This window comes from Amblyraja radiata, chromosome 15, assembly GCF_010909765.2.
Source record: "Amblyraja radiata isolate CabotCenter1 chromosome 15, sAmbRad1.1.pri, whole genome shotgun sequence".
NCBI classification, from domain to species: Eukaryota; Metazoa; Chordata; class Chondrichthyes; order Rajiformes; family Rajidae; genus Amblyraja; species Amblyraja radiata.
The window spans coordinates 58,314,422-58,330,945 of record NC_045970.1 but is presented as its reverse complement, the minus strand read 5'-3'; the positions used below and the strand labels follow the sequence as shown (position 1 = coordinate 58,330,945).

The 16,524-nt window shown below is 43.8% G+C and overlaps 1 protein-coding gene across 1 annotated transcript; it reads right to left on the bottom strand.

The window, feature by feature from the left end:
- Positions 1-5,874: 5,874 nt before the first annotated feature.
- On the bottom strand, positions 5,875-12,808 carry LOC116981481 (Ig heavy chain Mem5-like). Its single transcript, XM_033034531.1, has 4 exons — positions 12,766-12,808; positions 12,329-12,611; positions 11,480-11,550; positions 5,875-6,188 (listed from the first exon to the last, which is right to left on the bottom strand). Exons 1-4 carry the CDS (start codon positions 12,806-12,808, stop codon positions 5,875-5,877), a joined length of 711 nt encoding a protein of 236 aa, XP_032890422.1.
- Positions 12,809-16,524: the final 3,716 nt, after the last annotated feature.

Sequence of the window (16,524 nt, the reverse complement as noted above, 5' to 3'; positions counted from 1 at the left end):
ACCGGCAACCGGTAACTAGCGGGGTTCCGCAAGGGTCGGTGCTGGGACCCCAGTTGTTCACAAGTTATATAAATGATTTGGAGGAGGGAACCAAGTGTAATATATCAAAATTTGCGGACGATACAAAAATGGGAGGAAAAGTTGGGGATGAGGAGGATAGGAAGAGTCTGCAAATGGATATAGATAAGCTAGGTGAGTGGGCAACAACTTGGCAGATGAAATTTAATACTAATAAATGTGAAGTCATTCACTTTGGGGGAAAAAATGATAGGGCAAGTTATTTTCTAAATGAGGAGGAGCTGCGTTGTAATGCAACGCAAAGGGATCTAGGGGTATTAGTACATGAATCACTAAAAGTCAGTATGCAGGTGCAGCAAGCAATCAGGAAGGCCAATGGAGTTTTGGCCTTTATTGCTAGGGGGATTGAGTATAAAAACACGGAGGTCTTGCTGCAGCTGTACACAGTATTAGTGAGACCACATTTGGAATACTGTGTACAGTTCTGGGGTCCATACTTAAGGAAGGATGTACTAGCCCTGGAGGCAGTGCAGCGAAGGTTTACAAGATTAATTCCTGCAATGAGGGGATTGACATATGAGGAAAGGTTAAGTAAGCTGGAGCTCTACTCTTTGGAGTTTAGGAGAATGAGAGGCGATCTCATTGAAACATATAAGATCGTGAGGGGCCTTGATCGGGTGGATGCACCGAGGATGTTCCCAATGATCGGGGAAACTAGAACTAGGGGACATAGTTGCAGAATAAGGGGGGGGGCTCTTTTAAAACTGAGATGAGGAAGAACTTCTTCACCAAGAGGGTGGTTAATTTATGGAATTCACTGCCCCAGGGAGCAGTGGAAGCAGAAACGTTAAATATATTTAAGTCTAAAATAGATGGTTTTTTAGCTGCCGAGGGGATAAGGGGCTACGGGGAGAGGGCAGGGATATGGACCTAGGTATGGTTAGTATAGTAAGACCTGAGTGATCTCCTGGACAAGTGTCGATCGCCTGGATTGGGGTCGGAGAGGAATTACCCGGATTTTTTTTCCCGAATTGGACCTGGGTTTTTATCCGTTTTTTTGCCTCCCCCAGGAGATCACGCGGTTCTTGGGGTGGAGAGGGGTGATAGCGGTATAAAGGGGAGGGTAGTGTCTTGTGTTCTGTGTCTTGTGTCTACTGTTTGTGGGTAAGTGTGTCTGTTTAGTGTTCAGCCATGAGCGAATGGCGGTGCGGGCTCGACGGACATGGTGGTCTACTCTCGCACCTACTTTCTATGTTTCTACTAGTACGAAAATACGCAAACAATGAAATAGCAACAAAGCAATTTGTTCCCGGGGTTCAAATTGTAACTTTGTAGTTTCAATCTCTGACTGCGACCAAACTCTACCTCGATGTAAGTTACCTTCATCAAATTTTCTCCGTCCTAAACAGACGACAATCTTATAACCGAACCCCATTGGAAGGCAAGGCTAGGCAAGGCAAATTTATTTGTGTAGCACCATTCGTGCAAACTGCAATTCAAGGTGCTTTACAGGAAATAAAAAATAAAATAGTCAATAATTAAAAATTGCAAAATAAGCAATACGACAAATGTATGAATAATAAAACAACGTCAATGAAACAATAAAACGATTTTAAAAAGCACATAAAAGGGTTAAAATTAGACGGTTAAGATTACCTGCATGTCGGGTTATGGAAAAGCTATACTAAACAACAGTGTTTTTAGGCCTGATTTAAATGCGCTTACAGTTTGTGCACACCTCAGGTGTTCAGGGAGCTTGTTCCACAGGTGTGGAGCATAAAAACCGAATGCTGCTTCAGCCTTTTTAGTTCTGACCCTGGGAACACACAGTAAACCTGTCCCTGAAGACCTGAGGAGTCTAGGCGCCTCATATACAACAAGTAGGTCAGAGATGTGTTTTGGACCTAGACCATTCAGTGCCTTGTAGGTCAGTAACAGAATTTTAAAATCTATCCTCTTACACACAGGGAGCCAGTGCAAAGATTTAAGGACAGGTGTAATGTGGTCCATATTCTTGGTGTTGGTCAAGACTCTGGCAGCGGCATTTTGGATAAGCTGCAGTTGTTTAATTGATTTTTTATTGAGACCTGTAAAGATGCCATTACAATAATCTAACCTACTAAAAATATATGCATGAACAAGTTTTTCAGTGTCTTCTTTGGACAGAAATCCCTTGATTCTTGCAATATTTTTTATATGATAATAGGCAGATCTGGTAATGGTCTTTATATGGCTGTTAAAATTCAAATCCGAGTCCATAACTACACCAAGGTTTCTGGCTTTTTCTGTGGTTTTCAGTGCAATTGAGTCGAGTTGAGCACTCACTAGCCTTGTTTTTTTGGGACAAAAGACAATAATTTCTGTCTTATTTGCATTGAGCTGGAGGAAGTTCTGGTTCATCCACTCATTGATATCTTTGACACACTGGCTCAGTGAGTGTAGGGGACTATAGTCATGTGGTGACACTGCGATATATAGTTGTGTGTCATCGGCATAAGTGTGGTAGGATATGTTAAAATGCTCTATGATCTGAGCTAGGGGGAGCATATAAATGTTGAACAAAATGGGTCCAAGAATGGAGCCCTGAGGAACCCCGCATGTGAGTTTTGTGCGTTCTGATTCAAAATTACCAAGGGAAACAAAATAATCCCGATCTTTCAAGTATGATTTGAACCAGTCCAGCACAGAACCAGAGAGTCCCACCCACTTCTCCAGTCTGTCAATCTGTATGTTGTGGTCCACCGTATCAAAAACAGCACTGAGATCTATAAGTACCAAAACTGAAGCTTTTGATGCATCACTGTTTAGATGTATGTGGTTTAGGACCTTAGTGAGTGCAGTCTCTGTGCTGTGATGTGGCCGAAATCCCGACTGGAAAACATTAAAAATATTGTTTTGGGTCATAAAGCTGTAGATTTGTTGGTAAACTACCCTTTCAATAATCTTTGCCAAAAATGCTAAATTAGATATGGGCCTGTAGTTGCTCATAGCTGAGGCATCCACATTAGGCTTCTTCAATAGGGGCTTGATCACTGCTGTTTTTAAGGCTTCGGGAAAATGCCCCGATTGAAGGGAAGTGTTTACTGTGTTCAGTACTTCTGGTGCAATACTGCAAAGACAATCAACAGTAGTGGGGAGCGAGCCCTGCACCATCCACCGCTGAGCCTTCGTGCAGCCCTTGACCCTGCCGGGTTATTCCGTATGTTCACTTCATCTTTACTCCTCTGCGCTTTTCAAACTGTCTTTGTAATTTCAATGAGATGTGCCGACAATTACCTACCGGGTACACCAATTGCTGCAAGAATCGGGTAATACACAGATTCTATATCCGCGATCTCACTATAATACATTTTAATTCTCGGCGATCTCTCCTGGTGCTGCCACTCAGCGTTTGTCAGCGAAACAAACCAATCTCTGGCACATTTATAAAGTAAATAAAGGAGAAAATAGGCGATTAGGTAACATCCCTGTGGACATTACTAACACACTATGGAACACACAAGTACTGTTTTCAATGTAATATTCAGAAATCACAATCATGCGGGCGACCGCTCCATACATTTCCAACAGCAGGAAGTGAAGTATGAATTTAAAAAATCCAAACTAACGCACGCGAACATTAAATTAATTATCGTGGCAGCGTGGTTTGGCGGCTCCGTCCCAGGGTTAGCAGACAGAAACATAGATACATAGAAACATAGCAACATAGAAAATAGGTGCAGGTGGAGGCCATTCGGCCCTTCGAGCCAGCACCGCCATTCATTGTGATCAAGGCTGAATGCCCCATATCAATAACCCGTGTCTGCCTTCTCCCCATATCCATTGACTCCACTAGCCCCTAGAGCGCTATCTAACTCTCTCTTAAATCCATCCAGTGACTTTGCCTCCACTGCCCTCTGTGGCAGGGAATTTCATAAATTCACAACTCTCTGGGTGAAAACGTTTGTTCTCACCTCATTCTTAAATGACCTTCCCTTTATTCTAAGACAGTTGCCCATGGTTTTGGACTCGCCCTAAATTGGGAACATTTTTCCTGCATCTAGCTTGACCAGTCCTTTATAATTTTCTATGTTTCTATATGATACCCCCTCATCCTTCTAAACTCCAGTGAATACAAGCCTAGTTTTTTCAATCGCTCCTCATATGACAGTCCCGCCATCCCAGGGATCAATCTCGTGAACCTACGCTGCACTGCCTCAATCACAAGGATGTCCTTCATCAAATTAGGAGACCAAAACTGTACATGATACTCCAGATGTGGCCTCACCAGAGCCCTACACAACTGCTGCAGAAGAACCTCTTTACTCCTATACTGAAATCCTCTTGTTATGAAGGCCAACATTCCATAGCTTTCTTCACTGCCTGCTGTACCTGCACGCCAACTTTCAGTGACCGGTGTACAAGGACGCCCAGGTCTCGCTGCACCTCACCCTTACCTAACCTAACCCCATTGCGATAATAATCTGCCCCCTTGTTTTGCCGCCAAAGTGGATAACCTCGCATTTATCTATGTCATACTGCATCTGCCACGCATCTGCCCACTCACTCAACCTGTCCAGGTCACCCTGCAAACTCCTAACATCCTCTTCACAGCTCACACTGCCACCCAGCTTTGTGTCATCCGCAAACTTGTTAGTGTTGCTCCTAATTCCTTCTTCCAAATCATTAATATATATGGTAAACAATTGCAGCCCCAACACCGAGTCTTGCGGCACTCCATTCGCCACTGCCTGCCATTCTGAAAAGGACCCGTGCACTCTTTGCCTCATGTCTGCCAACCAATTTTCTATCCATGTCAACACCCAACCCCCAATACCACGTGCTCTAATGTTAGTCACCGTGCTGTGTCTTATCAAAGGCTTTCTGAAAGTCTAGATACACTACATCCACTGGCACCCCTTCATCCATTTTAATAGTCTCATCCTCAAAAATTTCCAGAAGGTTAGTCAAGCATGATTTCCATTTCATAAATCCATGCTGACTTGTACTAATCCCTTTAATTCTATCCAAATGCTCCATTATTACCTCTTTAATAATTGACTCCAGCATCTTTCCCACCACCGAAGTCAGGCTAACTGGTCTGTAATTCCCTGTTTTCTCTCTCGCTCCTTTCTTGAAAAGTGAGATAGCATTAGCTTTCCTCCAATCCACAGGAACGGATCCTAAATCTATTGAACATTGGAAAATGATCACCAAAGCGTCCACTATTTCTAGAGCCGCCTCCCTGAGGACCCTGGGATGCAGAACATCAGGTCCTGGGGATTTATCATCCTTCAGTCCCATTAGCATACCTAATACTATTTCTCGCCTAATGAAAATGTCTTTCAGTTCCTCTACCCGCTTAGATCCTCTGTCCTCCATCACATCTGGGAGATTGTCTGTGTCTTCCTTAGCCAGAGTGTCACTGTACTCCCCAGCCTTTCCTGACGTCCACTGAGTAAGGGCTACATGATGTATATATGTATGTAGTATGTTTTTGTTGTACTATTCTTATAACATATGTAAAGCACTTTGGCCAACGAGAGTTGTTGTTTAAATGTGCTGCATAAATAAATGTGACTTGGCTTGACTTGACTAAAGACGTACATAGTAGTTCAGCACTGTCCTCTGGTTGTGAGAGGACGATCAATTTGCCTGATCACAGCTGGGGAGAAATGTCCCTGAATCTGGAGTTGTGCGTTTTCACAATTATTCGCCTTTTTCCTGATGGGTATTGGAGAAGATGGAGTAGTTAGGGCGCAACTCGTCCTTGATTATGCTGCGAGCCCTGCCGAGGCCGCGTGAGCTTTAAGTAAAATCTGTGTGCCTGTATTCCGCCACGCTGAGGTTTTGGTACAGCCGTCTCACTACGCTCTGTCATTGTGCGATGCGCGGACTCATCCCACAGTAATACACAGCCTCGTCGCTCGGCAGTACTTCGGGTAGCGTTAACTGACTGATTTTCTGGGCAGGATCGAGAGAACCGGAAATACGACCTTCGGCAGCCTCTTCCTCATCTTGCTTTCCTGAAGTATGTGTTTGGAGCAGGGATTCCAGAGCCTGCCCTGGGAACTGCCGGTACCAGTGTACTATGTACGAGCAGAATCCGGAATATACGCAGTTAAGGGTGGCAGTGTCACCAGAAAGAGAGGATTGTTGAGGCGGACTCTGGGAACCCGCGGAAATTGAATCTGCAGAAAATAACAGGGGAATCGTTATTGTTTTAACATTGACTGTTGGAGACTGTGACACATACAGAAACTGGTTACTGTCTTCGGTAGTTCATCACATTTTTGCAAAATGTATGGAAACGTTATTTATGAATCTTATCATTGTTCCTACGACGAGTGGAGTTTTAATTTCGATTAGGTTAATTTACTTTAGTTTAGTTTGGTTTAGTTTAGGGACACAGCGCGGAAGCGGACCCATCGGCCCGCCAAGTCCGCCCTTCCTGCAATCCCCGTATATTAACACTATCCCACACACACGATGGAATATTTACATTCATAGAAAGACAATTACCCTCAAACTTGTCCGTATTTGGAGTGTGGGAAGAAACCCTGGACCCCAGGAGAAAACCCACACAGATTATGGGGAGAACATACAAACTCCGTGCAGACAACACCCAGAGTCTGGATCGAACTCTGATCTCCTGGGCTAAAAGCGCTGTTAGGCAGCACCACTTCCGTTACGTCAGCGTGCTGCCGTTGTGAAAAGCACTCACGAATATCCGCGAGGTCAAACTCTGGCTATGAAAGTAAAGTAAAAGTAAAGTAAATTTATTTATATAGTACGTTTAAATCAACTCGCGTTGAGACCAAAGTGCTTTACATTGAAAAAAAATAATTAAGCTTCCGTACATCCATAGAAAAATTAAAATTAAGAAAAATGACACAACATATTGTGTAATTCAAAACAAACGTCCCCCGACAACAGAATAAAAAGTTCTGTTGTGTGTTAGAAACATTCCAGGCTCTGGGAACAGTCAGAACGAGCACGGAATAATAGTAGGGCTGATTCAGAGAGTCGGGATCCGATTATTGAGACAAATTATCTTTGTCGGTTCTCTAACATTTTGTAATTAAGTTCTTGGCGTTAAAACAATAGAACTAGTCATTCTCTCCACAGCTTGACTGAAGTGTATCCCTTCCTGGATATAGTTAAGGTTCAACAGTGGTGTGTTGGCATTTAAGGCATAAGGTCAGAAGGTCCTGTGATACTAGTATAACGAGGTCATTCGATCCATCAAGCCTACTACGCCATTCCATAATGGTTGAAATATCTCACCCTCCGAACCCCATTCTCCTGCCTTCTACGCAATGTCAAAACCTCTGACGCCTCGACTAATCAAAAATCTATCTGTCGCTGCCTTATTTTCCCCCTGACTTGGCCTCCACAGCCTTCTGTGTTTAACAACTGGCCGGTCATCTTTTTTTTTTTTTTTTTTTTATTATTTTTATTAGAAGTACGGTAAATTACAATAACACACAACACATATATCTTAATACATTTTTTGTACCGCTTCATTTTTTTTAAGCTTTAAGAAAAAGATAGAAGTAAGGAAAGCAAAGAAGGTGCGCAAGAGTCGTGAAGTGCAAGAGAGTGTTGGGAAAAGAAAGCCCCTTAGAAAAGAAGTTAGAGAAGGAAGTAAAGTAAGAAAGTAGACCCTAGAAAAGAAAGAAAAAGAAAGTAAGGACAATCGCTCTATTATAACATTAAACTCCGCAGAAAGACTACCAACCAAGTCTGTTTTTGTTGTTTTACCTCCCATTGCCAGGTCCTGATACCATTTATTTATTTATTTATTTTTAAAATTACTATTGCACCTCATGCTTGTAATAGGTCCATAAACGTCGACCACGTCTTTTGGAATTGGTTTGCTTTACCTGCTAAGAGGAATCTCATCTCTTCCAGATGTAATGTTTCAAACATATTTGATGTCCACATTTTTATTGTTGGTGTGGGCGCATTTTTCCAGAATTTAAGTATGAGCCTTTTCCCCATTATTAGCCCGTAATTGAGTAAATTCTTCTGATACACGTTTAATTCAGGGATACCTTCCGATATCCCAAAAATGATCCATTCTGGTTTTGGTACCAGTTTTATTTTAATTAATTTTGAAAAATATCAAATATTCCATGCCAGAATTTTTGGATTTTTGTACAAAAAACAAACGAATGCGCTATGGTAGCTTCTTGACACAGACATTTATCACAGATTGGTGAAACATTAGGAAAGATTTTATTTAATTTAGTTTTTGAATAATATAGTCTATGTAATGTTTTGAATTGGATAAGCGTATGTCGTACATTGATCGAGCATTTATGCACCTGTAGTAAATGATTATCCCAGCTCTCTTTTGAAATTTTTATAGCTAATTATTGTTCCCAGTCTCTTCTAATTCCATCTGTTGTGGGTATTTCTATGTTTAAAATGATATTATATAAGTACGATATTAAATTAGCTGATTCCGCCTTTGTCTTCATTGCTTCATCCAGTAAGTCGGAAGGCATATTACGATAGTCTTTTGTGTATTTTTTCAAATAATCACAAATTTGAAGATATTTAAAATATTGGTTATTTTTCAAATTATATTTCAGTTGTAGTTGTTGAAATGATAGTAATTTTCCCACTTCATACAGATCTTCGAGCGTTTTGATTCCCATTCTTTCCCATTGTATAAATGATTTGTCTATGATTGATGGTTTAAACGATGGGTTATTGGCTATTGGTATTGAGAGAGATAGGTTTCTTAATTTTAGATTCTGTTTTATTTGTTTCCATGTTCTAATTGTGCTATGTATAATTGGGTTTTTATTATAATTTTTATTATTCAGATTTATTGGTGAGAGGATAATCGCTCCTATATTACTCGGGGAGCAGTCCCCTTTTTCCATTACAATCCAGTCCGCCTGCTGGGCAGAATTGTCCAGCAGGTGAATCATATTTTTAATATTTACTGCCCAATTATAATACATAAAGTTAGGGAGCGCTAGACCCCCCCACTCTTTTCGTTTATTAAGGTGTGTTCTTTGTATTCTATGGGGTTTATAATCCCATATGAAATTTGTAATGTCTGAGTCCAATTTTTTGAAAAACTTTTTTGGGAAATATATAGGTATTGATTGAAATAGGTATAGAATTTGTGGTAAGAAAATCATTTTTATAGCGTTTATTCTGCCTATTAAGGACATCGGAAGTGTTTTCCAGAATTTAATCAAATTATTTAATTTCTTAAGTAAGGTATTATAATTGGCTTTAAACATATCCTGGTAATTTCTAGTAATTTCAATTCCCAAATATTTGAATTTTTCTGTAGCTATTTTAAAGGGGAGGCCGGTCATCTTTTAAGTGCAATTTACACAACCCGGGGTAAAAGCTTTGCCCTTTATGTATTAAGAGTTGTTTATTTCTTCACTGGGCCACGTTCTTCTACGTTTTACTTTCATTTAATTGAAGAACAGTTTTAGTTTTCAATCTTGGTCGCCCGCTTTTTGCTGCTTGCGGTTCATATTTCCCCCTCCAGCCAACCGTTTCAACAGGTCTGCCCGCTGTCGTTTTGATTTCAGTTTGTTGAAGATTTACAGAGGGCTCCAGCTTCACTCACAGCCCATCTACTCTCCCGCCAACCTCCCTATGTTTCCCGGAGTAAGAAATAGATTATTTCCCAGGCGCTCACACGCAGCGGGCGTTGATCAATCCCATGAATTGTATGGGATACATTTATAAGCCCGATGTAATGATAAGGCGGTTAGCATGACTTCAATAGTTGGTAAGATTTTAGAGACCATTAGTAAAAATGAGGTTCCAGTTACCTTGAAGCACATGATAAAATCGGATAAGTCAGCAAGGGGGGGGGGGGGGGGGGGGGGGGGGAGCGGCCTCTTGTCTGTCAAATCTGTTGACATTCTTTGTGAACGTAACAAGCAGGATGGACAAAAGAAAGTCAGAAATGCTGCTTATTTAAATTTTCTGATGCATATTAAACGGTGCAGGACGCGAAGCGGCTAATTAAGATTGTAGTATTGGTGTTAGAGATAAGGTATCAGTGTGGATAGAAGATAGGCTGTCCGTTGCAGGGCAAACTATTGGAATGAAAGTGATCTTTTCCGCTTGCTCCCTTTGACTAATGGGACAATGTTGGGTTCACTACTTTTCACGTTGTATGTTTACGATCTGGATTATGCAATTGATGGATTTTCGGCTGATATCGCGGACGATGCCAAAAATAGGTGAAGGGGCAGGTAGTGTTGAGTAAGCATGGAGTCTGCAGAGTTGCTTGACCAGGGTGGGAGAGGGGGGTTAAATAAGTGGCAGATGGAATACTACACAGCACACTATACAGGCATGCACTTTGGCGGAAGGAATACCGACGTCGACTATTTTCTAAATGGGGAGAGAATTCAGAAATGGAGGTACAAAGGGACTTGGGAATGTTGATGCGGGAATTCCAAAATGTGACTTTGTAGAGTGAATCGGCGGTGAGGGAGACTATTTCAATGTTAGCATTTATTTCGAGATGACTAGAATATAAAAGCCGGGATGTAATGTAGATGTTTTTTAGGCAGCGATTTGATCAAATGTGTTCAAAACTCAGCGGGTGAAGCAGCATCTATGGAGCGAAGGAAATAGGCAACGTTTCGGTTCGAGATCCATCTTCAGACTAATCTGAGATGGGGGAGAGGGCGTTGAAGAAAGGAAGATGTGGAGACAGTGGGCTGAGGGAGAGCTGGGAAGAGGTGGAGAAAGCTGGGTCCAGAAATTGGAGAGGTCAATTCAGTGGGTATTTTGAAAGCCGAGATTAACAGTTTCTTGTTAATAACGGCGTCAGACGTTACAGGCAGAAGGCAGGCGAATGAGGTTGGGAGGAATAACATATTAAGCCATGATCGAATGGCGGATCAGACACAATTATCCGAATAAACAGATTCTTATGATCTTATGAACTGTTCCCAACAGAAAATATCCCACATTACTTATCACTCTGATTCAGATTTGAGCAGCCGTGGATTCGCGCACCTCCTAGGTCCCGGCCCTGCAGAATAATAGGGTGAATTGGCCAAGTGCTCTGGAGCCAGCAGGGTGACAGGTTGCAAGTCGGCGGTTTGTAGGTAGGAATAGCTCCGCTGGTCAGACAGCATTTCCGAGAACATTGGTAGCCGACATTTGGTTTCTAGATTTCAGAGCCCAATTTCATCATCCTTGTGTCTGCATGGAAATCCATAGCTGTGGTTAGCGCTGTGTGGTGTTCCAGACCCTGATGGTTTTGGGGAATAAGCTATTCTTGAACCTGATGTAGGGGAGCCCTACATATCCTCTCATCGGACTCACGCGTACCGTAACATCTTGACCAAGTTGCTGGAAACTTTTATCAATAGAACCTGTTTCAATTGGAAAGCAATTCATGCCTCATTATCCAATATTAAACGAAACTGAATATTTCCAAGAACAGCCGCGGATGAGAGAGGTTTAGGATACTTACCGGCTGTGACAGTCCCCGTCGTCCCCGTCCCATCCTGACAGTAGGTGTCCCAATAGTCCACAGTGCCCCGCCTGTCGATGCTCGCCGTACAAGAACAGTTCTCACCGCGATTTGCCCGGCAACCATTAGAATCGCTGTCCAATTATTCCAGGAGTTTCAGACCAACCAGTAACTGTCCGCTCCCCAATCCTCGGTGGGTCGACCGGTTCCCGCTAAGAAACAGATCTAAGAACAGCGTGATCGCCCACGCAGGCAGGTGTGCTTTGACAAACAGGGAACCAATTATTAAGGAATGTTAACGGAATGTGGTAATCCCTGTGTAATTTATATGGACTACAGCGTCACGAACAATAATCGTATGATTTTGGTTCCGGAACCCAAGAATATATATCTTGAATGGGGTGAGTTTTTACTCGACTCTCCTACACTGTGGATATCCCAACTGCCACACGTTGTTTCACGTCACTTACAAATCCCCAGGCGCCCGGTGAGACGGGCGGGCAGGAGATTAACGTTCAGCGAATGCATTTTTCGGAATGCAGTTTCTGTAACTGGATCCCGTCTGGAGTTGTGCATCAGAAGAGTGGTCAGTCATTCTCGATGGCAGTTCATTTCCACCATATTCGGTACAGGGGGCATTATCCAGCCGCACTCGCCAAATAGAGAAACCCCATTGTTTGAATCGCACGCATTTTCATCCGTTGCACCCCAGAATGCAGGGCAGGCGGGACAAAGCGGGCCCGTGGGTTACCCTGTGGATTCACCTCGCGTCTTCACGTTACTACTAGAATCTGCCGTCAGGGTTTTTGTATTGCTGGAACCGCAGGCCCATCACTGTGTATTCTCCACTTGTACTCAGCTTGACAGTAATATGTGGCCATGTCCTCAACTCTCAAACGAATAATTTTCACCGTAAATGTATTTTCCGCTTTATTGGACGACACAACAAACCGTCCACCTGTTGTGATCCGTTGCCGTTTAGCACCGGGTTGTGCTTGCTTGAAGAAACGTCCTACATTATATTCGTACCTGCCAATGGAACCTTCTTGGAAAAGGCAGGTGATGGTGACGGACTGACACTCTTTTCCAGTCACCGCATTCGGGCTCTGGGTCACTGACTGACTGAAGGAGTCTGTAGATTAAACACAGGGAGAGGTGAGTGGGAATTCGATTCGAACCACGGAAGAAGGGTAAATCGCGGACAGTGTTTGGAATTCAGGTCGGAGTGGACTCGAGTTGTGTTATGTTAAACCCTCAATGTGAGGGAGTAGGGGACCGGTACTCACGGCGTAAGCAGAGTGACAGCACAACAAACAGGAGGATTCCCATCGCGCTTTCTCATGGAATAAATAGTTTGCGTGATGAGAGGCTGGAAACCAGGTCGCCAGACAGATCCTGCAGCCTATCCCGGAGAACTGAGCGGGAACCTCTGCTGGCCTGTTGGTTTCGGTGCGGGTGGCGTCCTGGGAATTTTTGAAAATATTCCAATCGATGTGCGAGGAGAGAGAGAGTTTGAGAAGGGGACCGTTACGCCTGCTGATTTGTTTGGTGGCCTGGAATCTGATGTGCAACATTTGATATGTCTCTGACGTTTCTCTGACGTTCAGTAGACCATTTGAACCATTCAGGGTTCTGAACATATTGGGGGGGGGGGAGTAGATAGGGTGAACGCACAGTCCCCGCTCCAATCGGGCAGGAGATATAGAAGTGTGCAAACTCACACCTCCAGATTCATGGAGATGGTCTTCCCAGCGGTTATCAGGCAACTGAACCACCCTGCCACGACTAGAGAGCAATCCTGCAGTACTATCTACCTCATCGCTGACCCTCTGATTAACCTTATCGGACTCTGATGGCTTTATCTTGCACTTAACTTTATTCCATTATCATGTAGCTGTACACTGTGAATGGTTCGATTGTTACCATGTAATTTCTCTCCACTGATTAGTTAGTATGCAACAAACGTCTTTCTCTGTACCTTGGTATAAGCGGAGGTGTTTTGTCAGCAGAGGCAGCCGCTCCCCTGTGCAACTCCGCAATAATGCAGGAAGGCCAGTGCAAGGCCTGTTTGTTTGTTTGATGAGAGGCTGTACGGCCAAAGGTGGTGGGAATCGCTGCACCGCGGCTTATAACATCGACGAAAGATCAATGCGAGGCCACAGTCTGGCTGGGTACCGGTATAATTCCTACTGTCAATGATCCAGTGGAAGGTAACACACAGATTGCAATTAATGCAGTCACCAGCAGGGATGGAGAAACACAGAAACACAGAAAATAGCTGTAGGCGTAGGTCACTCTCCTTTCGAGACAGCACTGACATTCAATATGATCCAGGAATTTGGGCACTGGAGGTGGGGTAGCTCTATTGGTGAGGGATGAAATGGACGCCCTTGCGAGGGTTAACAGAGGGACTGACTGAAATCAGGTTGGTTCTGGAACACAAGAAATGGAGTTTGTAGAGTGCCTCTGAGATGGATTCTTAAAGCGGCTTGCATTGGAGCCTACAAGAGAGAAGGCAATTCTGGATTTAGTGTTGTCTAATCCACCAAATTTAGTAGGGGAAATCTAGGTAAGGAACCGCAAGGAGGTAGTGACCATAATATGATAAGTTTTAATCTGCAATTTGAGTGGGAGAAGGTTAAATCAGAATTGTCAGTGTTGCGGTTGAACAAAGGGGACTATGACGGCATGAGAGAAAAGCTGGCCAAGGTCGACTGGAAAATGATTCAAACAGGAATGACGGAGAAACAGCAATAGCAGGAATTTCTGTCCATTATGCAGAAGATGCAGGATCATTTCAGTCCAAAGATGAAGAAATATTCTAAGGGGACTAAGAAGCAACCGTGGCTGACAAGGGATGTTGCGGACGGTATAAAACTAAACGAAAAGATGTATAAAATAGCAAAGAATGGCGGGAGCTAGATGATTGGGAAACATCAGAAGTAACAGAAAGGGCAATACGGTGTGAAAAGATGAAGTACAAAGGTAAGCTCGCCAAGAATATAAAGAAGGGCTGTAAAAACACATTTAGGTATGTTAAGAGAAAAAGATTAGGAAAGGTAGCTGTGGGTCCCTTGACAGCAGAAACAGTTAACATTATTATGGGGAACAAGGAAATGTCAGGAGAGTTGAACATGTACTTTAGTTCCGTTTTCGCTAAGTAAGAAACAAACATCTCACAGATGTACTAGAAGACTAGTGAGACGTATTACAGAGTCCTAGCGAGACCACATCTGGAGTATTGCGTGCAGTTTTGTTCCCCTAATTTGAGGAAGGACATTCTTGCTATTGAGGGAGTGCAGCGTAGGTTTACAAGGTTAATTCCAGGGATGGCGGGTCTCTCATATGCTGAGAGAATAGAGCAGATGGTCTTGTACCCTCTGAAGTTTAGAAGGATGAGAGGGCATCTCATTGAAACATATAAGATAGTTAAGGGCCTGGACACGCTAGAGGCAGGAAACATGTTCCCGATGTTGGGGGAGTCCAGAACCAGGGGCCACAATTTAAGAATAAGGAGTAAGCCATTTAGAACGGAGACGAGGAAACACTTTTTCTCATAGAGAGTGGTGATTCTGTGGAATTCTCTACTCCAGAGGGCAGTGGAGGCGGGTTCTCTGGGTGCTTTCAAGAGTGAGCTAGATAGGGCTCGTAAAAATAGCGGAGTCAGGGGATATGGGGAGAAGGCAGGAACGGGGTGCTGATTGGGGATGATCAGTCATGATCACATTGAATGGCGGTGCTGGCTCGAAGGGCCGAATGGCCTACTCCTGCGCCTATTGTCTATTGTCTATTGTCTATAAGACAGACGATCTCGGGAGACGGAGAAACTGAAAGAAATTTGCATTGGGCGATAAATAGTAAGATTAAACGAGAACTTACCAGTTCGAAGTCTGATCTGTATTTTATGAAGAGTAACGTTGAGGGAATAATAATATAATAATAATAATATATCTTTTATTGTCATTGCACGTCAGTGCAACGAGATTTAGTGTGCAGCTCCACTGATGTACAAGAAAGGTAAATACATACAATACATAAATAAGCAGGCTGAATTGATTGACGTGACCATCTGAGAGAGACTGTCCAAAGGGAGTGGGGGGGGGGGGGGCACTCATTAGGGCCGGTTCAGAGCCGCAATTGCTCTTGGGATAAAACTGTTCCTGAGTCTGGAGGTTCGGGCGTAGAAGGCCTTGTAACGTCTGCCGGAAGGAAGTAGTTGAAACAGACCGTGGCAGGGGTGTGATGAGTCCTTATGGATGCTGAGGGCCTTCCTGAGGCACCGCGTGTGGTAGATGCCCTCCAAGGCTGGTAGCTCTGTCCCGATGATCCGCTGCGCTCTGTTGACGACGCGCTTAAGAGCTCTCCTCTCCGTCTCCGTGCAGCTGAGATACCACACTGAGAAGCCATACGTTAGTATGCTCTCTGTGGTGCAGCGGTAGAACGTTGTCAGCAGCTGTTGGGGCAGACCAGTCTTTTTTAATGTCCTCAGGAAGAACAGTCGTTGCTGTGCCTTCTTGACCAGTGCGGCGGTGTTTGTGGACCATGTGAGGTCTTCTGAAATGTGAGTGCCCAAAAACTTAAAGCTGCACACTCTCTCCACACTTTCCCCGTAAATGGAGATTGGGTCGTATTCTCCAGAATGGGACCTCCTGAAGTCAATAATCAGCTCCTTGGTCTTGGAGGTGTTTAGTGCCAAGTTGTTATTGGCGCACCAGTCCGCCAGGTTCTGCACCTCCGCTCTGTAGTTTGTTTCATCACCGTTGGTGATCAGCCCAATCACTGTTGTGTCGTCTGCAAACTTCACGATGGTGTTGGCGTCGAATGCAGGGACACAGTCGTGAGTGAAGAGGGAGTAGAGCATGGGGCTTAGAACACAACCCCGTGGTGTGCCGGTGCTCAGGGTGATGGTGGAGGACAGGTGCGGGCCCAGTCTCACTGCCTGCGGTCGCTCCGTGAGATAGTTCAGGATCCAAGCGCATATCGGTGAGCTGAGGCCTAGCTGGTGGAGTTTGGTGGTGAGCTTGGTGGGGATGACTGTATTGAAT

Coding starts and splice junctions, on each gene's coding strand:
- LOC116981481 (XM_033034531.1), bottom strand. CDS start 12,808: ATGGGAATCCTCCTGTTTGTTGTGCTGTCACTCTGCTTACGCC. Junction 12,612..12,765: donor GCTGTCACTCTGCTTACGCC/GTGAGTACCGGT, acceptor TTTAATCTACAG/ACTCCTTCAGTCAGTCAGTG. Junction 6,189..11,479: donor GACGGGGACTGTCACAGCCG/GTAAGTATCCTA, acceptor TATTTTCTGCAG/ATTCAATTTCCGCGGGTTCC.